Source organism: Agelaius phoeniceus, chromosome 28 (assembly GCF_051311805.1).
Source record: "Agelaius phoeniceus isolate bAgePho1 chromosome 28, bAgePho1.hap1, whole genome shotgun sequence".
Lineage (NCBI taxonomy): Eukaryota > Metazoa > Chordata > Aves > Passeriformes > Icteridae > Agelaius > Agelaius phoeniceus.
This window is the reverse complement of record NC_135292.1, coordinates 2,907,266-2,934,729: the sequence shown is the minus strand read 5'-3', so window position 1 is coordinate 2,934,729 and position 27,464 is coordinate 2,907,266. Positions and strand designations below refer to the sequence as shown.

At 49.5% G+C, this 27,464-nt stretch overlaps 1 protein-coding gene across 1 annotated transcript in view; it reads right to left on the bottom strand.

The window, feature by feature from the left end:
• LOC143696053 (uncharacterized) overlaps positions 1–27,464 on the bottom strand; it is a 1,205,294-nt gene that overhangs the window by 425,165 nt on the left and 752,665 nt on the right. The window contains 1 exon segment of the mRNA XM_077191259.1: positions 27,223–27,438. Coding sequence (XP_077047374.1) covers positions 27,223–27,438 — 216 coding nt within the window.

Genomic DNA, 27,464 nt, shown 5'->3' with positions numbered 1-27,464 from the left:
GCCTGGAGGTCCCCTTCCACCAATGCCCTCCCTTGGGATGTTCCCAAGCCCTGTGGCTTGAGGAGAATTCACGGGAATGGCCTCAGGGTCAAGGAATGAAGTGCAGGGCCAGCCAGGACTGGGGAGCCCAAGTTTCTGGTGGGGACTCTCAGCCATGGTTTCTGTTTTGTCTGCACAAGGGAGATGAAGCAGCCGGCTCAAAAGCTTGAGGAGGAGGCAAAAGCCTTAGAGGAGGGAGAGAGGGGGAAGGAGGAAGAGAGGCAGAAGAAGGAAAAGAAGGGTGTCTCTGTGGGGAAGCAACCCCCAAAACCAGAGAAGGGGAAAAGCAAACAACCACAGAAGAAGGAAGCCAAGGCCCCAGAGAAGAAGGAAACCAAAATCCCAGAGAAGAAGAAAACCAAAGCCTCAAAGAAGGGGGAACCCAAAGCCCCAAAAAGGAGGGAACTCAAATCCCAGAGGACACAGCTGAGCTGGAGAAGAACTCTTTACTCTTTATTCACACAACTCATTTTACACAGTTTGACAGACCTCATGTGCAACTTTAGTTAGTTCATAGATTTCTTGCAGGTTATTCTATTACTGGTTAATAAAATAGATTTTACTTGTGCATCAAATCTCTCTGTTGTATTGTTTACCTGTTCTCTTCACTGATTCTCACGGACAAATCCCTTGTTGTTGCAGGTGCATTTGTTTTTCACCCTCAGAACAGATTGTTCACAAAGTCTCATTCTCACAAGAGCTTCCCATGGGAACTTGTAACTGCCTAGCTGCACTCAGAAGAGATGGCAGGCCAGCTGTTAATGTGGCAGAACAAGGCCTGATTTCATAAGGCCTTTCTTTTATCATTATCCCACCTGTCTGTGACATCTCCCCCTTCTCGTTCATTTAAAAAAGGCTCCTATGTTCTGATGCTGAAACAGCTCACTCTTGTCAGGGCATTATCTCATCAAGGTTATCACTGGTTATCTGTTAGATATGGGATAAGATAGATAAAAGACCACTTAAAATCCACAAAACTTACCAAATTCCATCAAGTCATTGACACAGGGTATTGCAGCATGAGAAGACAAAAGAATAATGTCCAATGTCTCTTGGGGAAATGGAAAGAAATGACCATTGTTTCCAATGAGTTGAGAAGTGTGAGAAAGTCTTTGAGCTGGAAATGTTGATCTTTGACACCACTGAATGTCCCCTGGCAGCTGGAACAGGGAATAACTGGAGAAGGTTCATAGGAGCTCTGTACCATGAGGATGCCAGGAGGCTTTGCTGGCAAATTGCCTCTGTCAGTGCCCAGACACAGCCGTGTCTGGCCAGGCCTCCTCCTGCTCCTGCTCTGGCCACAAAGGCTGCAAGGGGATGAGGTTATTTCTCTCTGCACTGGGCCTCATTTCTTCAGAGCTGATCAGGATCTGATGCAATGAACAGGTGACTGCTTTGAGCTGCTGGTGATAAAACACAGGCACATCTTCTCCTGAAGGGAATGAATCAATCAGGCTGCACTGTGGTACACTCCATTGGGATTTAGATGGGATGATCTCTTTTCCAAATTCCTAATGTAAATATTGCATTATTCAAAATGATTCCTTGTCCAAATGTCTCATGTTCATATTGCATTATTTGAACGTTCTTAAGGCATTCATTCCTCTTCTTTTTTGTTTTTTAAGAATGAGATGCCTGTCTTTTGTTATGAGTATGAAGCAACATCACAGTAAAATAATACATGCAGTGGACAAGAAACTTACAGCAATTGGGAATAATTTGGATACAACAATCAGGAACATTTCAAATAGCAGACAAAGCTAAAAACGTAGGTGGAATGAGGTAAATAGCAATCTCTGCAATAATGTACCATCATCCCAGGGTCTGCAAACAGCTGACAAACCTCGATTCAGGGGGGACTTGGATCATTATTTCCAGATAATAATTCCCAAGCTGCCTTTAAAAAGAGTTCAACTGTCATGTCTAGAGGGTCAGATGGCCAAGCCAAAGCAACTCAAATCTGGTTTTGATGCAGAAAACATCTGGGTCTGTTGGCAAATTCCCGTCCAGGCAGAGCCAAGGCCTGGCCACCACCCAAGCTCTAAGTGGGAGAGAATTCCCTGAACGTCATTTAAAACAAGGCTCTTGAGAACAGCACTGAGGAGTAAAGGTCTGGGGGTGACAGACTAATGAACCATGCAAGAGCTGTCTCCTCCAAAATCCCCTCAGCACAGAGATGCTTTAAACCCAGCAAACTGTTGGAGTGGTTCTGTAATAATCATTGGGGCTGCATCTGATTGCTGAGAGTAGATGTCACAATGCCATCAGTTTAGAGGAGGCTTCCCACCAAGCTGAGATATCATTTCTTGGAACTGTGAAAAAGACTTAAAAATGATGAGACAGCCCTGGGTCAAAGCATGGAGGATTTTGGTGGGATTTTGGACAGATGGTTTGGTGTGTATCCAGAGTGACTTTGGGCAGATTTGGGGCCTGCTTGGGGCAGGTTTGGGGCAGATTTGTTGCTGCTGTTGGGGTTTTTCTCCCGTTTCCCCAGCTGTGGGCAGAGCCCCGAAGCACATCCTGTTCCTGCCCCACTCCCTGAGGAGCCCAAGGAGCTGCTGCTCCCCATGCTCTGCACCCAGGGAGATCTGGGGCAATCCCGGCATCCCGGGCATTCCGGGCATTCCGGGCCCTTTGGGCATTGGGGGATTCTGGGGCTTGGGGGGCGAGAGGGGTGAGGGGGGCTTGGGGCTGGATTGTCTGGGGAAAGGATCGGGATTTTGGGGGAATGTCTGCATTTTTGGGAAAGAGCAGGGTTTGGGGGGGAGGAAATTCTGGATATTTTAGGGAGGAAATTTCTTGAATTTTGGTGGAAATTTCTGGATTTTTTTAGGGAGGAATTTCTGAATTTTCTGCCGAGGTCTTCTGGATTTTTTGGGGAGGGGTTTCTGGATTTTTGGGAATGTTTCTGGAGTTTTTGGGAAAGTTTCTGCATGGGGAATGGGGTTGGTTTTGTATAGTTTGGGGAGGAATGTTTTTGGATTTTCTGGGGAAAGTTCCTCATTTTTTTGGGAATGTTCCAGGATTTTTGGAGGAACATTTCTGGATTTCTATGGGAATGTTTCTGGATTTTTGGGGGAAAAGTTTCAGGCGTTCTTTTGAGAACATTTCTGGATTTTTTGGGGAACATTTCTCCATTTGGGGGGGAACATTTCTGGATTTTTGGAGGGAAATATTCCCAGGTTTCTGGGGAACATTCCCGGGTTTCTGTGGAACATTCCTGCGTGTCTGGGGAACACTCCCGGGTGTCTGGGGAACATTCCCGGGTGTCTGGGGAACATTCCCGGGTGTCTGGGGAACATTACTGGGTGTTCAAGGAACATTCCCAGGCGTCTGGGGAACATTCCCAGGTTTCTGGGGAACATTCCCGGGTGTCTGGGGAACACTCCCGGGTGTCTGGGGAACACTCCCGGGTGCCTGGGGAACACTCCCGGGTGTCTGGGGAACACTCCCGGGTGTCTGGGGCTCTCCTGGCCCCGTTCCCAGCCCAGGTTCCCGGGGTTCAGGAGCTGCCCTGGTGCCCGGGCCCCGCGACATCGCCTGGGTGCAGTTGGAGCCCGAGGTGCAGGCGGGCGCCGCCCGCGAGGCCCTGCAGGGCTTCAGCATCACCCAGAGCAGCGCCAGGAAGATCTCCTGCGCCAAAAAGGGACCCACAACACCCCAAACTCCACCAAAACACCCCCAAACCCCAAACAACGGGCCTGAAGTACCCCAAAAATCCCAAAAAACGCCTCAAACCTGCCCCCAAATACCCAAAAACTGCCCCCAAACACCCCAAATCCCTCCAAACCACCCCAAAATCCCATAGAAACACCCCAAAATCCCTCAGAAAGACCCCAACATTATTCAAAACTTCCCCTGAATACCTAAATCACCTCAAATGCCTTTAAGCTGCCACAAAATCCCATAGAAGCACCCCAAAATCCCATAGAAACACCCCAAAATCCCAGAAAACTTCCCAAAAAACCAGTCCTGACCCTACCCCAAACTCCCCACGTGCCCCCACTCCCCCAGGTAAGCTCAGCTCTGCGCAAATCCTCCTTTTTTTATCCCAAATCCTCATTTTACCCCAAATCCTCCCTTTTTCAACCCCAAAATTTCTCTTCACCCCAAATCTCCTTTTTTTTGACCCCAAATCCTTCTTTGTGCACCCCAAATTTCCTTTTCCCATCCCAAATTCTCCTTTTTCCACCCCAAATCCTTTGTGTGTGCCCAAATCCCTTTTCCCATCCCAAAATCTCCCTTTTCCACCCCAATTTCCCACCCCAAATCCCCTTTTCCCACCCCAATCCTTCTCCTTTCACCCCAAAATCTCCTTTTCCAATCCTAAATCCTTCTTTTTCCACCCCAAATCTCCTCACCCCAAATCCCCTTCTGCCACCCCAGATCCCCACCCTAAATCCCCTTTCCCAGCCCCCAGGGGTTTTGGGGCTCCTGAGGGGTTTTTGGGGTTTTTCCCAGCATTGTACCCAGGGTCTCTCCACAGACATTGCACCTGGAGCTGCCCCAAATAAACCCCAAATAACCCCAAATTTGGGGACTGGGGGTGGCTGACACTAAAATTTAGGGTTTGGGGGTGTTTGACCCCAAACGTTGGGAATTGGGGGATTTGATCCTAAAAGTTGGGGGTTGGGTGGGGTTGATCCTAAAATTTGGGGTTTAGGGGATTTTGACACCTCAGGGTTTGGGGATTTTTGACCCCAAAATTTGGGAATTGGGCATGTTTGACACCCCTGGGTTTGGGATTTGGGGGTTTTTGTTCCCAGGATTTGGGGTTTGGGAGTTTTTTCCTCAGAATTTGGGGATCAGGGGGTTTGACCCCCAAACTTTGGGATCAGGGTGGTTGGACACCCCAACTGTTTCAAACCCCAGGATTTGGGGTCAGGGGGTTTTGAACCCAAAGTTCGGGAATTGGGGGGATTGAGCCCAGGATTTGGGGGGATTTAACCCCAAAGTTGGGGGGATCAGGGGGATTTGACACCCCAGAGTTTGGGATCGGGGGGCCTTTGACCCCAAAGTTTGGGGATTGGGGGCTTTGACCCCAAACTTTGGGGATGAGGAGGGTTGGACACCCCAGATATTTCAAACCCCAGGAGTTGGGGATTGGGGCTTTAGACCCCAAACTTTGGGGGTTGGGGGTGTTTGACACCTCAGGATTTGGGATTTGGGGGTGTTTGACCCCAGACTTTGGGAACGGGGGGTGTTAGACACCCCAAATGTTTCAAACCCCAGGATTTGGGGTCAGGGGGATTTAACCCCAACATTTGCAAATTGCAGAGTGTTTGACACCCCAGGATCTGGGATTTGGGGGGTTTAAGGCCTAAAATTTGGGGTTCGGGCTGGGGGGCAGGGGGGGAGGTTGAGATCGCAGAGTTTGGGTCTGGGGATGTTTGGCCCCCCCCAGTGTTTGAACCCCCAGGATTTGGGGTCCGGGGGAGTTGACCCCAGGATTTGGGGTGTTTGACCCCAATGTTTGACCTCACCTCGGGTGTGGGGTCGGGGTTGAGATCAGGGATATTCCCTGGAGCCAGCGGCGGGATCGGGATCGGGAACGGGATCGGGAAGCGGAACAGGAACGGGGAGGGTCCCTGAGCCAAAGCCGGACCCCAACCCCAGGGAGAGGCCCCGCCCCAGTCCCGGAATGGCCCCATCCCCACAATCCCGGAGCCCTCCCCAGGCCCAGCCCCTCCCCGGCCGCTGAACGGAGCCTCCCTCAATCCCAGCCCGCCCCGATCCGGGCCGGAGCCATCCCCAGAGCCTCCCCCATTCCCGGCCCGGACCCTTCCATCCCTTTTTGGGGCGGCTCCTGCCGCTCCCCGCCCATTCCTGGGGGTTCCAAAGGGCCCCGCGGACCCTCCCCATTTTGGGGGTGTTGGGGGGGCCCCAGGGCCGCCCCGAGGGCCGAGGGGGGATCGAAAGCCCCAAACCCGAGGGGCTCCTGGGGGTGCCCAGTTCCTCCCGTCCCCAGCCCGAAACAGATCCTGGCCAATCAGAGCGCGGGGCGCTGATGACGATCCTGTTGCCGGGCAGAAACTCGGCGCACTGGCCCCGCCCGGCGATTTCCAGCGAATCAGCGGCCGGCTCGGCTGTGACTCATCGCGTGCCGGGCAGAACCCAGCGCCTCTCACAGCGCTGGCCAATCAGAGACTGCGCGGGGCCATTCCCAGCCAATCAGAGCGTTTGTCGCTGATGGCTCTCAGTGTCCAGGAGCGGAATTTGGGGCGGGGGGCGGTGACCCCGGCGATGGGGATGGGGCGTGCGGGGGCAGCTGGGGCCGCACTGGTGGCACTGGGGGCTCTGGGAGCCCCCCCGGCCGCGGGGGGAGCGGGGGGCGCGGGGAGAACGGGGCGGAGGGGCCCCAAATTGAACCAAAGGGGGGTCGGGACCCCCAAAGGGAGCAGGAGGGGCCTGGAACCCCCAAAACCAAGCACGGGGGAGGGGATTGGGGACTGGGGGAACGATGGGGATGGGGCGGGAGAGCGGGGGGAAGAGGGGGATGGGACCCCCAAATTGAGGTGGGAGGGAGCTGTGGACTGGGGAAAAGCCCATCAGATCCCATTAAAACCCCATAAAAATCCCATTAAATTCTATAAAAATCCTACTAAATTCCTATTAAAATCCATTAAAATACAATCCATCCCATAAAATGATCCCAAACCCACACAGAATTGGCCCTGAATTACCCCGGACACACACAGCCCTAAAAACCCAACAATGTGAAAAGTTACCCGAAATTATCCCAAATTTACCCTGAATAACCCCCCAAAAAATCCCAAATAACCCCAAAGGCACACAAAGAACCCAAATCCCCCAAATGACTCCAAATGCCCCAAATGATCCCAATCCCATAAATGACCCCAAATCCCATAAATGACCCCAAATCCCATAAATGGGACTGGGAGAGGGGAGGAGAGGGCAGGGAAAGGGGGAGTGGGACAAACTGGGCGAGGAAATCAAACTCTGCAGTCAGACAGAGCAGGGATTTGTTTATCCAGCGCTGGGAGCGAGGGGGATCTCTCTGGCAAAAACCCACTCGGTCTCCTTTGGCCTTCAGCTCCATTTTAAAAGTCACAATTACAACACTTCATTAGCATACTCACATTTGCATAAAGCTGTGTCCCGGTTTTACAGCCGTGTGTGGCTTCAGCGCCTGCGTCCGTTCCTCCTGTGGCGGCCCTCAGTCTTCTGGTGCTCTTTTGATGAAGGCTTCTGTCGTCCTCCTCACGCTGGAACTTTTTACCTGGACCATCAGCCCATGCCTGGTGCTCCTTGTTCTTCAGTCTAACCTGGTCTGAGCTGATTTTGCCCTTTGCAAGCTCTGTTCAAACTTGCTCTCTCGCTCTCGGTGCGTTTGTTGTGTCGCTGGCTCTGCTCTCTCTCTTGCTCTGCTGCCTCGCTGGCTTTGCCTGCATGTGAAAAATGCATGTATTTTATGATTGGCTTTTCACAAATATTAAAATGAATATTATATGTCTGGTGTTAGAAAGTAATGCTGTATTAATTCTCTTAAGTACTGTGTTAAATATAGCTTTAGGTTATAAAAAATGTTAAAATAGAAACAATGCTATGTAGGATTCTTTTTTTAAAGACACGTCTGGCAGTGAGATAGCAGCCACAGGACACCTAAATCTTTCAGGGAAAAAGAATTTATTGCCCTCTTATCAGAAGAAATGAATTTCTTCCCGCCTCGAAGGCGCTGTTAGGATTCAGAGGAAGAAGGTGGCACTGCCCAGACAGAATCCTGTGTTTGAATGGAATTTATGCATCATGGATGAAGTGTATGAATATGCAACAGGCTGTTGTTTTCAAGGGTTAATCCTTTGTTAACGGCTGTCCTTTTTCGGGCTCGTGGTGCCCAGAAAAAGGTACCGAGACCTCCATAACCCTTTTTCTCTATTGTCTCATATTGTCCTAATTCAAATTGTCCAAATTATTATTACTCTAATTGTATTGCTATTTTTATAACCATTTTATTACTATGGAACTTTTAAAATTTCAAAATCAAGTGATTGGCGTGTTTCACACTGCACATCTCGCTCCAGGGCTGCTTGTGCTGAACCTTTCCTTGCACAGCCCTGAGGATTCCCCCAGCCCGGGCTCCCAGCAGCTCCAGGCCCGGCCAGGAGGAGCAGCAGGGCCAGGGCTGGCCGGGCGTCCCCCCAGATGTGGCCCCCGCTGGTGGCACAGCCGGACCCTTGGGAGGCTGCCTCAGGCTTTATTGTCCACCAGCATCCCAGGAGGGAGCAGAAAATCCTCCTGCAGACGCTGATTCCGGAGGCTCCCAGCGCTTCCTTGTCTCCAGGAGCTTCTGCCAAGCCCCAGGGAAACCTCGGTGCCACATTGTTCCACAGCCTCACAACGCTCTCCTGGCTCCCGTGAGGTCCCTCTGGGTCCCGCTGCAGCCTTGGCTCCATCAGGGTCTCCTGGTCTCCATCAGGGTCTCCTGGCTCCATCAGGGTCTCTTGGCTTCCATCAGGGTCTCCTGGTTCCCATCAGGGTCTCCTGGCTCCATCAGGGTCTCCTGGCTTCCATCAGGGTCTCCTGGCTCCATCAGGCTCTCCTGGCTCCATCAGGGTCTCCTGGCTCCCATCAGGGCCTCCTGGCTCCATCAGGCTCTCCTGGCTTCCATCAGGCTCTCCTGGCTCCATCAGGGTCTCCTGGCTCCATCAGGCTCTCCTGGCTCCATCAGGGTCTCCTGGCTCCCATCAGGGCCTCCTGGCTCCATCAGGCTCTCCTGGCTTCCATCAGGCTCTCCTGGCTCCATCAGGGTCTCCTGGCTCCATCAGGCTCTCCTGGCTTCCATGATGCTCCACTCTGTCCCAAGGGGCATCCACGGCTCAGCTTTGGAGCCCTGCAAGATCCAAAGGTTCCCCCAAAAAAACACCAGCCCAGGGACCCCCAGGATATTTGGGCTGAGCTCCCGCTGCCCAGGCACCTGCATGGAACCCAAGTGACCGCTGGGACTCCATGGAATGTCCTGGAACAAACTGTCCCTGGTCAGACAGGGGTGCCATGGAACACAGGTGCCACTGGGACACGGACACTGCCCATGGAACCGGGTGTCCATGGGGACAGAGCCGGGCCTGATGGAACACTGGAGAACATTGTCACCCCATGGAATCCATGGAACCAGGTGTCCATGGTGGCACTGGAGAACATTGTCACCCCATGGAATCCATGGAACCAGGTGTCCATGGTGACACTGGAGAACATTGTCACCCAATGGAATCCATGGAACCAGGTGTCCATGGTGACACTGGAGAACATTGTCACCCCATGGAATCCATGGTACCAGGTGTCCATGGAGACACTGGAGAACATTGTCACTCCATGGAATCCCATGGAACCAGGTGTCCATGGTGACACTGGAGAACATTGTCACCCCATGGAATCCATGGTACCAGGTGTCCATGGAGACACTGGAGAACATTGTCACCCCATGGAATCTCATGGAACCAGGTGTCCATGGTGGCACTGGAGAACATTGTCACCCCATGGAATCCCATGGAACCAGGTGTCCATGGAGACACTGGAGAACATTGTCACCCCATGGAATCTCATGGAACCAGGTGTCCATGGTGACACTGGAGAACATTGTCACCCAATGGAATCCATGGAACCCGGTGTCCATGGTGACATTGGAGAACATTGTCACCCCATGGAATCCATGGAACCAGGTGTCCATGGTGACACTGGAGAACATTGTCACCCCATGGAATCTCATGGAACCAGGTGTCCATGGTGACAGAACCGGGCCCAATGGAACCTACTGGAACACAGGAGAACATTGTTACCTGTTGGAACCCGGGCTGCTAAGAATTTCGGACTTTCTGAGCTGACAGACACTGACCCCCAAGAGAACACTGCATTTGACCTGAGGCTGTGGAGAAGGCGTCCAAAATGGAATGATGGAACTGGGATTATGGGTGTGGAGTTTGAATAGAAGGGTGTAATATCACATGGTGGACAACTTGGAGTTTAAGGTTTTAGAATATAGTAATATAGATAAAGCAAGATGGAGGTTTTAGGGTGGAGGCTGATCCTTTTTCTTTGCCTTCTTCTTCTTCTTCTTCTTCTTCTTCTTCTTCTTCTTCTTCTTCTTCTTCTTCTTCTTCTTCTTCTTCTTCTTCTTCTTCTTCTCCTTCTCCTTCTTCTTCTCCTTCTCCTTCTCCTTCTTGTCCTTCTCCTTCTTGTCCTTCTCCTCCTCCTCCTCCTCCTCCTCGGGTTTGGGTGGTATTGTGTAATTGGATAAAAAAGTCCCTTATGTTGGGCACGGGTGATTGGTTATTGGGTTAAAAGTAAAAATAATTTAGGTGTCATTTCTTAATTGGACAGTTTATTCTCAGAAGACCTTGCAGAGAGACAGATGGGGCTCCATTCTTACCTTGTTAGTGAAGTGCTGCAGAACTCACAGCTTGTGAGACTGTTCTAGAGACAAGAGTTAATGAACACCTGAGTCCAAACAAGAAATGCTGTCTTGGGATTTCATCCCAACCTTGGCAGAAAAGAAGCAAAAGAATTGACTGTTAGCCCATGGAATCTCATGGAACCAGGTGTCCACTGTTTGATGGTGCAGCCTCAGAGAGTGGTGAGACCCTTGTGGCACCATGGAATATCCTGAAACCACGGCTCCCTTGTGACAAACCTGGGCTTTATGAAACCAAGGACACCGCTGGGATGCAATGGAATCTCAAGGAGCCAAGGGTCAGCTGTCAACACATCAGCTTCTCAGGAAACCAAGGCAAACACTGTGACACAGAGAGGGGCCCTCATGGGACCCAGGAGATCATGGTGACACCGTGGTGGGATCTCATGGAACCAACTGTGAATTGTTGCAGGACCCAAGAGACCATGGTGACACCATAGAATCTCATGGAACCAAGGTCCAGTTGTGACAAAGCTGGGCCTCCTGGAACCAAGGACACAGCCGTGATGCAATGGAATCTCTAGGATCCAAGGATCAATTGTCAACACATCAGGTTCTCATGAAACCAAGCAGAACATTGTGACACAGGGGAATCTCATGGGAGCAAGGCTCTGCTTTGATCAAGTGGGGCCTCATGGGACACAGGTGCCACTGGGACATTGTCAGGCCTGGTAGGAACAAGACACCACTGTGTCAGACCAAGGCCTCATGGGACCTAGGAGAGCCCTGGGACACAATGGAACCTGATGGAACCAAGGGCCCATTGTGACACGGCAGGGTCTCATGGAACCCCTGTGCCACTGGGACATTGCCAGGGCTGGTGCAAGCAAGGTTCCACTGTGACAAAGGCAGGCCTTGTGGCACCCAGGAGACCATTGTGGGACAATGGAATCTCATGGCAGCAAGGCCCCATTGTGACAAAGCGCGGCCTCATGGAAGCCCAGTGCCACTGGGACATCTCCAGCCTTGGAGGAAGCAAGTGTCCATTGTGACACAGCACAGCCTCAAATCACAGGAGAGCAGAGGGATGGAGCCATGGAATCTTGGGGAACCAAGTGTCAATTCTAAACACAGCGAGGACTCCTGGAACCCAGGAGACCATTGTGATGCTGCACTTTGTCACAACGGGGCCGTGCTTCTATGAGGATCCATGGGCCCACAATGTTCTCCTGGGTTCCAGGAGGCCCCGCTGGGTCACAATGGCCCCTTGCTCCCACGAGCCACAGCACGGTCCCCGTTGCCCCTGGGTTCTGTGAGGCCCTGCTGCGTTCACAACTGACACTTGCTTCCATGGGATTCCATTGCGTCACAGTGGCCCCCATGTTTCCATGAGGTTCTGCTGTGTCACAGTGGACACTGGGTTCCACAAGAGCTGGCAATGTCCCAGTGGCACCTGTGTCCTGTGGGCCCCGCTTTGCCAAAGCAGAGCCTTGGCTCCATGAGATTCCAGGCTGTCCCAATGCTCTGCTGAGTTCCACGAGGCTGTGCTGTGTCACAATGGACACTGAGTTCCACCTGCCCTGGCAATATCCAAGTGGCCCCTGGCTTCCATGAGGCCCCGTTGTGTTTGCAGGTGACACTTGGTTCCCCAAGATGTCATTGTCACGCCGCTCTCCTGGGCGCCCTGAGGCCTTGCTGTGTGAGAAATGACCGCTACTTTTAAAATTTTAAGGTTGATTCAACCTTGAAAAAAATTACAACAAAGGACTGAAACAGGAGAAATCACAGCACTGGAAGCCCTTCCCCACCCTGTGGCTATCAGCCACATGGCTCCTTCACAAATTGGCTGCTCCTCCTTTTAGACTTTTGGTGTTGCACCAGGTAATCCTAGCCCCACCCAAAGTCTGTCAGGTAACTCTTTGTGGCCGTCCATTGGTGGAGAATGCTTTCTTGCACCCTGACTGGAGAGCAGGTGTTGCCATGCCTGCCTTCCAGTGACAAACCTGCCCTCCCCAAATGCCCCAACCACCAAGGCCATTACAAGGGGAGGGGAAGAGGACTATGGGGGACAGATGACAATAACATCACTACACATCTTAACACACACATAGTATCTATCTCCTCACTGTGAGACCCAACTATGACATTACTCACCTGTAACACTGTGCAATAATGGAGCCTTGTTCCTACCAGACCTGGCAATGTCCCAGTGGCACCTGTGTCCCATGAGGCCCCATTTGGTCAAAGCAGAGCCTTGGCTTAACAACTGACCCTTGTTCCCTTGAGATTCCATTTGTGAAAAACACGTTCACTCTCCTGTGAAAATGTACAAAGTTTAATAAAGGACAATGGGAGTCCAGGACCATGGAGCAAAGGTTATTACGGCCGGGTGCATCTTGGCACTCAGCCAGGAGCACCCTGTTACCTTCGGGGATCCCCTGAAATACCTTTCCCCTTACATCAGCCTGGTGCATATTCATAGAGCCTCATGCATATCCATCAACTACTTTACATATTCCAGGAATGATTTTACATGGCCCCTCCTTGGGTCTGCCTTTTCAGAGCATGTGTGTTTCTTGGCTGTGGTTTTGGCTCCTTCTCTTTATCACCTCCAGGTTTTGGGCCTTGGTGCACTCTGCCTTCAGACGGGGAGTGCTGATAGTTGGCAGATCTGTACAGGTGTCCTCATCCCATGTGCATTGGATGTTATCCCATCCAAGCAGGCAGTTTAACACAAGCACACTTCTATCAGCTATTTCACTACAATGTCTAAGCTCAATTAACAACAGAAATAAAAACGATATCTTTAGAACAAAGTTACTTTAACACCACACATATAAAATCCATTTTAATATTTGCAAAAAGCCAATATTATGATATTTATCTATAACAGGGTGAAGGAGCCCTGGCCCAGGCTCTGGTCCTGGGGGACACGGGGACGCTGCCAGGGGGCCCCTGTCCCCCTGTGCCACCCCCAGGGCCCCGGCCCCCCGTCCCCGTGTCAGGCTCTGGGGTCGATCTCGTGGAACATCCTCTGGGGGAGGCTGCGGGGCCGGGGACGGGGGGACCCGGGGGGACAGGGGACCCTGCTGTGCACGAGCAGGGTTGGACTGCTCTGGGGGGAGCTGTGAGGGGGCCGGGGCAGAGTGACCTCCCCAGGGACCTCACACAGCCCCCGTGATGTCACACAGCCCCTGTGATGTCACACGGCCCCTGTGATGTCACAATGCTGCCTGTGATGTCACACTGCCCCTGTGATGTCACACTGCCCCCACGATGTCACACTGCCCCTGTGATGTCACACAATCACTCTGTTATGTCACACAACCTCCATATGATGTCATTCCGCTGCTATGTGATGTCACACAGCAGATTTGTGATGTCACTGTCACCCTGTGATGTGACAGCCTTCTCTGTGGCATCACACAGCTGCTCTGTGACTCTGTGTCACAACCCACATTGTGATGTCCCAGAGCCACCTTCTGTGATGTCACAGCTCGCTCTGTGCTGTCACAACCCCCTCAGTGCTGTCACACAGCCCACTCTGTGCTGTCCCACAGCCCCTTGCTGCCATCCCAGCTGCTCTGTGGCTCTGGGACACAGCCCCAGAGGTGCTGCTGTGACACAGCCCCCGCGGGGACATCCCACAGCCCCGGCCAGTGCTGAGCCTCTGTGAGCTCTGTCTGTGCCCTGCTCGTGTCCCTGAGGGGCCCTGGCAGTGCCCCAGCCCTGCTGGGCTGTGCACAGGAGCTGCTCCTGGCCAGAGCTGTCTCTCTGCAGCTCTGCTGCCCTTGCCAGGAGCTGCCTCTGGGCCAGGAGCCCGGCCCAGCTCAGCAGCACAGACACAGCACAAGGACTTTAATCACCCTCTGGGCCTTTGCTGCTCTTTGCATCACACCCAGTCCCTCAGAGTGGGCTCAAAGACTTCTCAAGAGCTCACAGTGAGATTGAAATACTGAAGTTTCTTGTACTTTACAGAGATCCCTGTGAGGGACAGGGCTGAGAAAGTGTCCCCAGGTTCCAGGGAGAGCAGAACACTGGAGGCACTGATAGCATCTGGGGACAAACAAGGCAAAGGTGTCTCTGGTGCTGAGCAAACCTGGATTTGTTTCAGGAATGCAAAGGGCCAAGGCCTGAGCCCCAGGGCCTGGCCAGGCAGATCCTGTCCCTCCCTCCTTGCTCAGGGCTCTTCCCGGGATGGGCCCTGGAATGTGGGGATGGGCAATGCCAAGGGCAGGAGCGTGGGGCAGCCCCTGCCAGGCTGCTGAGCAGGGACAAGGAGGCAATGAGGCCCCAGGCCTGCAAGGGTCACTTGTCCCCTCCTGGCTCAGGCCTAGGGCCAGCAGCCATGGCCAAAGTGCTGCCCACGTTGGCTCTGTCAGGGCTGTCTTGCAGCTGCTGCCCATCCCTGTGCCCTGTGCAGCCCAGGCTGTCCCACGGTGTTCCTGCCCTGGCCTCTGTCCCTGCAGGCTCTGGGCATCCCCCGGCTGCCCCACCTGGCTGGGCCCTTCCTTTGCTGACAGCTCTGCCTCCTGCCTGCCCCTGCCTCCCCACACAAAGCCTGGGGCTGCTCCAGGCTCCTGCTGGGGCCGTGCTGCACCACAGCCCTGCCCTGACAGGGAAATTCCTTTCTCCTGCAGCCACTCTGGGCCTCCCCAGCTGCCCTTGGCGTTAATTCTTTCTCTCTCTGGCTGTTTTCCACTATGTCAAAAGGATCCACCAGCCCTGAAATCGCTCTTTAAACACTCTCATGGCTCTGCTCCACTGTCCTCAGGCTCCACCCCACTGAGCACAGAGCTCCTTTGTCCCTATACAGTGCTCATGGGCCCTAGGTCTCCAAACCCCCCCTCCTTGGGACATCTCTGGGCCCTCTCCAAAGTGTTTCCAAATGAAAACATTCAGCTCAGGGTCTAAAGAAATCACCAGAGGACAGGGCCAGCTCGACCTGTCTGTCCTGGCTACTTTTGGGAGCAAAACTTTTGGCAAAACTTTTGGGAGCAGTCTGGGAGCAATCCTTGGATATACAGAATTTGGGAGGCCAAATTCTAATTTTGGCCATGGTCCCTGGACAAGAAGGCTGGTTCTTTTCCATAGGAATGAAGGAACAGAGCCCCAGTGTTTCAGGGGCAGATGAGAGGTGACCACCAGAGGCCAAGGCCAGCCAGACCTGGCAGGTTTTGTTTTGTTTTGTGAGATACCCTTGCAAATAGGAATTATTTTAGGGAGAGTACCCCTTTTGGCAATGACCATCTGGAAAGTCAGACAGCTCTTTTCCATAGCAAGGAAAGCAGAGAGCCCCAGTGCTCCAGGAGCTGATGAGAGGCAGCCCTTGACATCCCAAGATCAGCCAGAGCTGTCAGGTGTCCCCTGGGAGGCCAAGCCAGCCAGAGCTGTTCCATGTTCCTTGGGTTCCATGGGGCCCCACAGGGTCCCAATGGTCCCTTGCTTCCATGGGGCCCTGAGGTGTCATAATGCCCCCTTGGTGACACCAGGCCCTGAAGGTTGGAATGGTCTCCATGGTTCCATCAGGCCCCACAGAGCCACAATGGTCTCTGGGTCCATGGAGCCCCTCTGTGTCACAATGATCCCCTTGGTTCCCTGGGCTCCAGTGGTGCCACAATGATCCCCTTGGTTCCCTGGGCTCCAGTGGTGCCACAATGATCCCCTTGGTTCCCTGGGCTCCAGTGGGGCCACAATGATCCCCTTGGTTCCCTGGGCTCCAGTGGTGCCACAATGATCCCCTTGGTTCCATGGGCTCCAGTGGGGCCACAATGATCCCCTTGGTTCCCTGGGCTCCAGTGGTGCCACAATGATCCCCTTGGTTCCATGAGGTCCCCACAGTGTCCCAGGGATCTCCATGGAAAGGAAAGAACCCAGCCCCGCTGTTGCAGGCGCAGCCACCAGAGGCCCAGGCCAGCCAGCCTTGATGGTACTGTCAGATTTTGCCTGGGTGCAACCCTTGGATATTGAGAATTTCAGAGGTGGAATCCCAGTTTCAGACATGGACACTGGAGGAGAAGGATGGTTCTTTTCCATAGGAAGGAAAGCACAGAACACCGGTGGTGTCTCAGGGACAGATGAAAGGCGGCCATCAGAGGCCAAGGCCAGCCAGACCTCTCTGTCCTGGCAGCTTTTGTCTGAAAGCAACCCTTGGATACTGGGAATTTGGGAGGTGGAACCCCAATTTCAGCCATTTCTGCATGGATAAGAAGGACGGTTCTTTTCCATAGGAAGGAAAGCACCCAGCCCCAGTGTTTGGACAGCAGGGGAGAGGCACCCCCAGGAGGCCAAGGGCAGCCAGACCTGTCTGTCCTGGCAGCTTTCACCTGGGAGCAATCCTTGGATGTACGGAGTTTTGGAGGTGGAATCCCAGTTTTGGCCATGGTCAAGATGGGTGTTTTTGCCCATAGGAAAGTAAAGCACAAAGTCCAAGTGTTTAGGAAGAAGATGAGAGGTGGCCACCCTCAGGCCAAGCCAGCCAGCCCTGTCTCTCCTGGCATCTTTTGTCTAGGGGCTTTCCTTGGACATTGGGCATTTTGGAGGTGCAATCTCAGTTTTGGCTGTGGGTGCCTGGACAGGAAGAAGAGTTCTTTTCATAAGGCAGGAAAGCACCCAGCCCCAGTGTTTCAGAGGCAGATGAGGGCCAGCCCTCAGGAAGCCAAGGCCAGCCAGACTTGTCACTCCTGACGGCTTTTGTCTGGGAGCTATCCTTGGGTATAAGGAATTCCAGAGGCAGTTACCCAGCTTTGGCCATGAGTGCCTGGTTGAGATGGAGGTTTTTTTCCCACAAGAAATAAAAGTGATAGTGGAGCCCTGGAAAATGTTAAAAATAGTCTTTGAAAATATTGGGCTTTGTGTTTTCTCAGATCACTGCACCTGCCTAAGCAGTATGATAAAAGATATAATTGTTAGATGTAGTGAGTGTTTAGTAATTAAATATAATTATTATATGACCATAAGAAGAATCTATGTGAGAAACTGTGTTGGAAATTTAAAGGGGGCTATGTTTAGCTGAAATCTGTGTATACAATAGAACAATATAGGTTTAATAATTACATGAAAGTTATGTAATGATAGAGGATAAAACAGGTTCACCTTGAATGTATGGTTGGAATCAGATTTGGGTGGAAACTACCCCGATTCCCAGAGCTCTTGAATAAAAAGCACCGCATATAATTGCTGATGTGATTATGTGTTTCTGAACGCTAACATTTTGGCGACCCCGGATGGGACCCTGCGGGTGCTGCTGAGCGAGTTTCGCGACTCGACCGCGCTCCAGCCGGCACCGAGGGATTCTCGGGGAGCTCGATCGGCCACGACCGCTTCTGCCGCTCGCCACGTCCCCGGGAGAAAGGTAAGGTGCTTTTTAATTTGGTTTGGGTGCCTGCCAATGAGACGCAGCGAAAGCTACGCTTGGTTGGGCTAAAGGAATTCCTGCTGGGACAAGCCCAGGCGCCGTTCCATAAGACAATCGCGAGAGCGTTGCGGGTTCGGCAATTTGTGGAATATTTGGAATGGAGAAACTTAAAGGGATTTTGGGCAGCAACACCTCTATCCCGCAAAGTTCTCCTTTGGGGTGCTTACTAGCACATTGGAAACAGGATAATTTTGGGGAAGAATAACGTAAAGCTAAGTTGATTGATTATTGTAATACATGGTGGCCAGGATATGCCTTGGAGAATGACAACAAACAGCCAAAATACGGGACTCTGCAATATAACACTATTTCGCAGTTAATGTCGTTTTGTAAACAAGAAGGAAAATGGGATGAGGTTCCGTATGTTGATTTGTTTTTCTATTTACGGGCAAAGCCAGAATGGCAGGATGAATGTGGATTAATGATGGTTAAAACATCTGCAAGCAATAAGTGTGGGGTTTGTGAGGAACGTTGTTTAGAACACTTGGCGTTGAAAGAAAGCCTGAGTAGGGAAAATTATACAGATATTGATTTACAGGTAGCTCCAATAGGAACAAGAGAACCTAACCCTATCCCACCTGTTCCATCTGTCCCTATCCCACTGCCTGCTCCTACCCCACCTAGTCCTGAACCTGTCTCGTCTAGTACACCCTTCCCTCTTTATTCTCCTCTCCCATCGTCACCTGATCCCTCTTCCTCGGAAGATGAGAAAAACCTAACTGTGGTAGAAAGGAGAGAGAGAGAATCAACGATGGGGTAGCCCACAGAACCAGGAGTCGGTCTAACCTTGCCCCAGTTATGGATAGAAAAGACATAGGCAGACAAAAACGAACTGTAATTGCCCCCTTGCAACAAAGTGTAGGAGTGGAAGGGCCAGTATTTATAAAAGTGCCTTTCTCTCCTGCAGATTTAGTTATTTGGAAACAATCAGCCAGAATTCATAGAGAAAATCCTGATAAAATGGCATGAGTATTAAAAATGGTTATACAAAACTTAAAATCTTGACTGGGATGACATACAATAATATGTATATTAATATATTATAAATATATATATAATTATATATAGTATATTAATATATCTAATATATTTATATTATATACTTTGATGGATTCTACTGAGAAAGAGATGGTACTTAAGGCAGCCAAAGTAAGGGTAAGAGAGGACATCAGAAACGGACTCGTAACAGGGAATTTAGATGAGAATTTCCCAATTGAGGATCCAAATTGGGACCCTAATTTATTTTGCGATATGGGGAGACTACAGAAATATCAAGAGTGGATCCAAATAGGAGTTCAGAATGCTGTGCCCAAAACTATAAATTGGTCTAAACTATATGAAGTTCGGCAGGAAGAGACAATGTCCAGACTTGAACAACCAGTTTCACCAGGGCAATCAGTGCCAGCAGGTTACCAAGGGGATGGTTTTGGGGGAGTATACCAGCTGACTAGACACAGAGCCAGTAGAACAAGTTAAGGAACCTGTTATAAATAAACAATTAGGACATAAAGAGGTCAAATTTCTAATAGATAGAGGAGCTACTTACTTGGTATTGAATGATTTGCAAGGACAAATTGGGGACAAGGAAACAACAATAGTCGGCGCTACAGGGAAAGAGGAAAAACGGCCATTCTTGCAACCCCTAGATTTGTGTTTTGGGAACAAAGTTATAACACACGAATTCCTATACGTACCTGAGTGTCCAATTCCGCTTTTAGGGAGAGATTTGCTAGCGAAACTTGATGCGGTAATAACCTTTGAAAATGGGGAGCTTATAATGAAAATATCTGAATCAAAGACGGGACAGATATTAATGATCAAAGAAAAACCTGTTCCCTCTATCCCTAGGGAGGTAGAAGATGCAGTGATTCCCTCTGTATGGGAGACAGATATACCAGGGAAATCTAAATTGGCACAACCAGTGCATGTAGAGTTAAAAGAAGGGGCGAGGGCTCTACAAGTCAAACACTATCCCCTAAAACCAGAAGCATGGCAAGGAATAAGTAAAGATTATTGAGAAATTCTTGAAATACCAAATATTAGAAGAATGTGAATCAGAATTGAATACACCAATATTTCCAGTAAAGAAGCCAAATGGTGAATATAGATTAGTGCAGGATTTGAGAGCAATAAATAAAATCACAAAGGACATTTATCCAGTGGTAGCAAATCCTTACACATTGCTAACATCCGTAAAAGAGATATATAAGTGGTTTACTGAAATTGATTTAAAAGATGCCTTTTTCTGCATCCCCCTTGACAAAGAAAGTAGGAAACTGTTTGCCTGTGAGTGGGAAAACCCAGGGAATGGGAGAAAGACCCAGCTCACCTGGACACGATATAAGAACTCGCCGACCCTATTTGGAAACCAACTGGCAAAGGAGCTGGAGATTTGGACCGAGAGTGGGCAAGTACCAAGAGACCAATACCTGTTGTTGCAGTATGTTGATGATATACTAACAGCTACAGAAGAAAAGGCAACCTGTATAAAGGTAACCATTGAGATTTTATATTCCCTGGGAATGGGAGGTTATAAAGTACCCAGAGGAAAGGCACAAATTGCCCAACAGACTGTGATCTACCTGGGATGTGAAATTTCACAAGGGCAATGAAAACTAGGCACTAACCGTATCCAAGCTATTTGTGCTATTCCAGAGCCCCAGAATCTACATGAGCTGCGAGTCTTCCTCGGGATGGCAGGATGGTGTCTCCTGTGGATCATGGACTATGGACTGATTGCGAAACCCCTGTGTGAAGCTCAGAAGATGCAGCCATTCACCTGGGGCAAACCACAGAAAGAAGCCTTCCTAAAATTAAAGGAAGCACTGACAACTGCTCCAGCATTAGGGTTACCTGATCTGTCTAAAGATTTTCAGCTGTTTGTCCATGAAAGGCTGCGCCTAGCACTAGGAGTCCTGACCCAAGGTCTGGGAGGCTGGAAAAGGCCGGTGGGCTACTTTTCCAAACAACTTGACAGCATAAGTGCCGGGTGGCCTCCATGTCTGCGGGCAGTCGCAGCCACTGTGATGCTGATACAAGAAGCCAGGAAGCTCACGATGGGAAGGCACATAGATGTCAATGTACCACACATGGTAACCACTGTCTTAGAGCAGAAGGGGGGCCATTGGCTATCCCCAAGCAGGATGATGAAATTCCAGGTAGTCCTGACTGAGCAGGATGATGTCACATTAAAAACAACTAACCTTTTGAATCCAGCTTTGTTCCCAGGTACCACAGCTGAAGAAGGCCCATTAGAGCATGACTGTGTGGAGGTAATAGAGTACACCTACTCAGCAAGAGAAGACCTGAAAGACGTCCCACTAGAGCAGCCAGAGTGGGAGCTGTTTACAGATGGGAGCAGCTTCGTGGAAAACGGAACCAGATACGCTGGGTATGCGGTAACAACAGTCAGTACAGCAGTGGAGGCAAAGGCATTACCACCAAATACATCTGCCCAGAAGGCAGAACTGGTTGCTTTAACCAGGGCACTAGAATAAAGTGAAGGGAAAAAGGTAAATATCTGGACTGACTCAAAATATGCTTTTGGAGTGGTGCTTGTACACAGAGCACTGTGGAAAGAAAGAGGACTATTGTCCTTCTCTGGGTATGCACATTAAACATCAGGATGCAGTCCTGCAATTGATAAAGGCAGTACAAAAACCTGAACAAGTGGCAATCATACACTGTAAAGCACAGCAATCAGGAAACTCCAAAATCTGTGAGGGAAATCGAAAGGCAGACTGGGCAGCCTGACAGGTTGCTCGAGAGGTGCAAACAACAATGGCATTGATACCTTTAAAGCTTAATGTATCCCAATTCAATTTGCCTCCAGAACCAAAATATTCAGTAGAAGATGAGAGACTGGCACGTTTGCTAAATGCACAAAAGAATTCAGAGGGATGGTATGTGACTGCACAAGGACAGATAGTGGTACCCCCTTGATAATGAGAGAAGTTCTACAAATTAAACATAATGAATGTCACTGGGGAGCAGAGGCATTGGTAAAATTGCTAAGGCAGAGTTTAATTTCGGTATGTATGTTAACAATGGCAAAATCAGTAATGTCAAAGTGTGAGATCTGCTTGAAAAACAACCCAGTGGCAAGGCGACAGGCACACCTAGGAAGAATTCGGATAGGAATAGAGCCAGGAGACTATTGGCAGGCAGATTTTGTAGAACTGCCAAGAACTCGAGGATACAAATACCTGTTGGTGGGGGTTGACACATTCTCTGGCTGGCCAGAAGCCCTTCCCTGTCGCACCAACCAAGCAAAGGAAACAGTAAAGTGGTTACTACAGGAGATTATTCCCAGGTTCGGGGTACCCCTAGGGTATCATCAGATAGGGGGCCCCATTTCATAGCTACAGCAGTAAGAGAGGTAAGTAGATTGCTGGGGATAACTTGGGACCTCCACACACCGTGGAGACCCCAGTCGAATGGACAGGTAGAGAGGATGAATCAGACACTAAGGAGGCAAATCAGTAAAATATGCCAAGAAGCCAAATTGCAGTGGCCCCAGGCTTTGCCAATAGCACTGTTGAGGATTTGGATAAAGCCTAGGAGTGGGATGTCCGCCAGTCCATATGAGATATTGCATGGGAAACCATATGAATCTCCTGAGCCTAACCCTAATGTGCACGTCACAGGAAAGCAGGAAGTGTATAATTATGTTCTGTCTCTCGGGAAAACTTTAGCTCGGCTCCGGAGCATCCTCGTGTGGAATAGACCGCTGACTCTCGAGAGCCCAGTTCATAACATACATCCAGGAGACGAGGTGTACATCAAGAACTGGAACGAAGAACCACTGAAAGAAAAGTGGAGTGGGCCCCACCAGGTACTGCTGACCACCTTTACAGCAGCCAAAGTAGCCGGCGTGGACCCCTGGATTCACTACACCCGAGTGAAGAAAATCCATCCTGGATCACGGACTGTGTAAACTCTGGAACCAACAAGGCTGCAGATAAGATGTGTTTAATTGCTTCAGAATGCTATCAGTAATTGTGCTAACGTTATGGTCATTAATGTCTTTGGGATGTGGAATGCAAAAAGATCAACTAACTACTCTTCATTCTAGAATGAAGAGAGAGGTACAAGCAGAAACACAGGGGATAAAGGTTTCTAATGCAGCTCGGGCTGAGAATGTAAAGACTGGATTAGTCAAAGACTTTGCCAAATGCAAAACACCTGTAGAATAACTGCCTGTCTGCCAATACCAAAGGGCAGCAGGAGACCCAGTAAATTGGGGAATCATAACAGCAAAACTACCTGAAATACAAAATAACAAAACAATTGCATGCAAACAGGTACCTGAGTCGAGGCAAGTAGTCAAGAAAACTTGGGAGAAAATAGGAACATGGATGAAACCCATGGGCCAGAAAGACTGTATTCTAAGTGATGGCACACTAGGAACCCCTATGGGAGAATCAGCAGGCATCACACAATGGCAATGCTATTTGCCACACTATAAACAGATTACAGAAAATGTTACAGAAACCAGTCTGGTATGGAAGTGTGAGGCCAAGGATCAGAAAGATCAGACAGAGCCTTGGGACAGTGCGTGGTCTGTGAGTATCCTTCAAAGATTCCAATGTATGGCAAACACCCCTTGGTGCATTAAGTGGGAAGGCCCCGAGAATGAAACAGATCCAGCAGTAACAAACACTGCCACCAGCAGCAGAACGAGGGCAGACCAAGTAAGTTGGTGGGCATGTAATAAAACTTATGACTGCACTTCTGATGATGCAGAGTTAAAGCAGATGCCACCCCTGGCAATAGCCCTACAAACTGGCTGTGCTTGCAGAGGGATCAAACATAAACAAGGCAGAGTGAATTATAAAGCAGTTGTAGGATGTACCAGGAGTACAGTCCGAGGTCCAGGACAATTTGTATGGGCAGCAAGCGATGGCACCTGGACAACACATCTGCCTGTAGATGGGAAAGTAAAGGAAATTACTTTAGGCCTCCCAACCTCATGTCCAATTTGGAAAAAGTCCCCATTTAACAGAAAACATGAACTTGTGCAGATAAGAGCAAGATGAGAAGTTCTAGACAATGAAAATCCAGATGACACTTGGCAAGAACCCTCTGGTGGAGTGAAATTTGGGTGGGCCCTAGAGTCTTTGCTTGGTCCTACAGCAAACTATCAGAGTAGAAGATGCTGTACAAACTTACAGGTCAGGTAGATAGACTGGCAAGAGTCACCCGGGAAGGCTTTAAAGAATTAAACGTACAATTACAAGCCACCACAAAAATGACTTTACAAAATCGATTAGCCTTAGATTTGTTACTCCTGAAAGAGCATGGAGTATGTGGATTTTTAAAGGGACAAGTTGGTCATTGCTGTGTTCACATCCCAAATGTAACTGCAGATGTAGAATATGGCATCAATCAGTTGAAACAAAGAGAGCATGAAGCACAAGAAGAGCAAAAAGATTTGACTACGACCTGGCTAGGCAAAATCTTTAAAGGGTTAGGGTGGAATGTGAGTTCATGGATTAAATCTATCATTGAGAGTGTGATGATCTTACTAATTGTATTCTTAGCAATTTGGTTAGTTCACAGCATCTTAAAAGGAGAGATACAGAAGAAAACATCCTGGAACCAGAAGATAATAAAGGCACTGACACGAGATCCACGCCCACCATCTTCTGGTTCTCCAGTGCGTGACAGCATCCACGACAATGTTTACATCAACCATGGACTTGAAGAACGTCAAGAATAAATTGAGAAATAAAGGACTGTATCAAGTGAAAACATTTACACCTATAGTGAAGTGAAAATGCTTTCAAAGGGGGGAGAATGATAGTGGGGCCCTGGAAAAATGTCAAAAATAGACTCTGAAAATGTTAGGCTTTGTGCTTGCCAGATCATGTGAAATCGCACCTCCGTAAGCAGAACATGATAAATGATATAATTGTTAGATGTGATGATTGTTTAGTAATTAAATATAATTATTGTTTAATCATAAGAAGAATCATGAGAAACTATGTTAGAAGTTTGAGGGGGGCCACGAGGAGCCCATGCTTGGCTGAAATCTATGTATACAATAGAACAATTGAAGTTTAATCATTAACATGAAAGTTATATAAGGATAGAATATAAAAACATGTTCATCCCAAACCCACGTCAGAGTCAGATTTGGGTTGGTACCCCTGACACCCAGAGCTCTTCAATAAAAGCACCTGCATATAATCATTCTGGTGATTATGTGTTTCTGAACGCTAATATACCCAGTAAAGTGTTAAACCCTTCCCAGCTGCTGTGCATGAGGCTCTATGAATATGCACCAGGCTGATGTAAGGGGAAAGGTATTTCAGGGGATCCCTGAAGGTAACAGGGTGCTCCTGGCTGAGTGCCAAGATGCACCCAGTTTACATCTTCCAAGAACTCTTTAGCATGGCTCTGCCCTGGATCTGCCTTTTTAGAGCATGCAGATTCCTTGGCTGTGGCTTTAGTCCATTCTCTTTATCACCTCCAGGTTTTGGGCCTTGGTGCACTCTGCCTTCAGACGGGGAGTGCTGATAGTTGGCAGATCTGTACAGGTGTCCTCATCCTGGGTGCATTGGATGTTATCCCATCCAAGCAGGCAGTTTAACACAAGCAGCTATTTCACTGACCTTAATTAACAACAGAAATAAAAACTATAGAACAAAGTTACTTTAAAAAACAGTCCCAGCCCATATTTGATCCCAGTCTGTGTGGTCCTGATCCATATGGTCCCAGTCCCTGGGATCCCAGTCCATACAGTCCCAGTCCATATTTGATCCCACTCCAGGCTATCCTGGTCTGGAGGGTTCTGATCCACACGATCCCCATCCATGTGATCCCAGTCCAGGTGATCCCAGTCCGTATTTGATCCCAGCCCATCTTTGATCCCAGTCTGTGGGGTCCTGCACACACTCCCTGGGTCTGGAATTCCAGTTCCCAGCCAGGAAAAAATGTTCCTGCCCTTGAACTTCCTTCCTATCCCCTCAACAAATTGCAATAAAATTATAAACAAAGAAATAATAATTGAAATTAAATAAATTATAATAAAAATAAAATATAAAAATCTCAACTCTTCTTTCCAATGATTCAACTCCAACAATGATTCAACTCAAACCAACAATAACTATTACTATAATATTACCAATGCATATAAATAAACAAATTATATATCAAGAAATACCTGTTGAAAATTTTAACTCGATGACTAATGTACTTTAGATAAAAAATATGTAAAGAAATTAACATGTAATCTAACACCTCTTAGTTAAACAATTCATATTACAAATATACTAAACACAAAACCAAACACCACTATAATTTCTCAGACATTTCAACCAAACAATTAAACTTTAATAACATCCTTAAGTACTATTGAAAAATTAAAATTATTTTTAAAACATTAATTGTGTGCAGGTGGTTTTATTTTGATATTGGTTTTTGGATTGTTTGGGTTAGATGATTTAAAAAATGGGAATTTCATAGGAATTGAATCAGCTGAGAAGGTGGCACTCTGCAAACAGAACTGACTGAAAATGAACGGGACAGAAATCAGTAACTCTGAAAGTTTTATTTGCTATCAAATACATCCCACACACCCAGCCCCACACAATCCCCATCCCATTGCTCCAAATTGGGATCCCACTTCTCCCAATCTCCTTCCAACTCCATCTCAACTTGACAGTTGTGGAATGGAGTGAGTTTGGCATGGGATTGAGTTTTTTGAGGAAGGAACAAGCAATCTGAGGTGAAATTGAGCCCTTTTTGGGTTAAAATTCAGTTATTTTCAGTGGAATTTGAGTGGTTTTGAGGTGACTGTTCCATCCCAATGGACTTTTGGAGGACAGAGAGATGGAGAAGAGAAAAAAATTCAGGCCAAACCAAAGGAGAAGCAGCCAGGTGTGTTCCCAACATGGATCACAGGGAATGTGAGTGACCAGGGCTGTGCCCAAAGTGCCTCCTCCAGTGGGGGATGGAGCTGCAGCAGCGCACGAAGCTCTTCCCGCACTCGGGGCACTCGCAGGGCTTCCCTTACCGGTGCCTCCGTTGGTGTCGGGTCAAGTGAGAGCTGCAGGAGAAGCTCTTCCCACACTGGGGACACTCGTAGGGCCTCTCCCCGGTGTGGATGCGCTGGTGAAGGACGAGGTGGGAGTTGCGCTGGAATCCCTTCCCACAGTCGGGGCATTGGAAGGGCCTCACCTCTGTGTGAATCCAATAGTGCCGGAGGAGATGGGAGCTGGTCTGAAACCTCTTCCTGCATTTATCACACTCGTAGGGCCTCTCCCCTGTGTGGATGCGCCGATGGGTGACGAGGGTGGAGTTACGCTGGAATCCCTTCCCGCAGTCGGGGCATTGGAAGGGCCTCTCCTCTGTGTGACTCTGATAGTGCTGGAGGAGACTGGAGCTGGTCTGAAACCTCTTCCCACACTTGGAGCACTCATAGGGCCTCTCCCCAGTGTGGGTCCTCTGATGGCTGATCAGGCTGGAGCTGCAGCTGAAGCTCTTCCCACACTCCCCACACTCATAGGGCCTCTCCCCAGTGTGGATCCTCTGGTGGCTGATCAGGTGGGAGCTCTGGCTGAAGCTCTTCCCACACTCCCCACACTCGTAGGGCCGTTCCCCAGTGTGGGTCCTCTGGTGCCTGATCAGCTCGGAGTT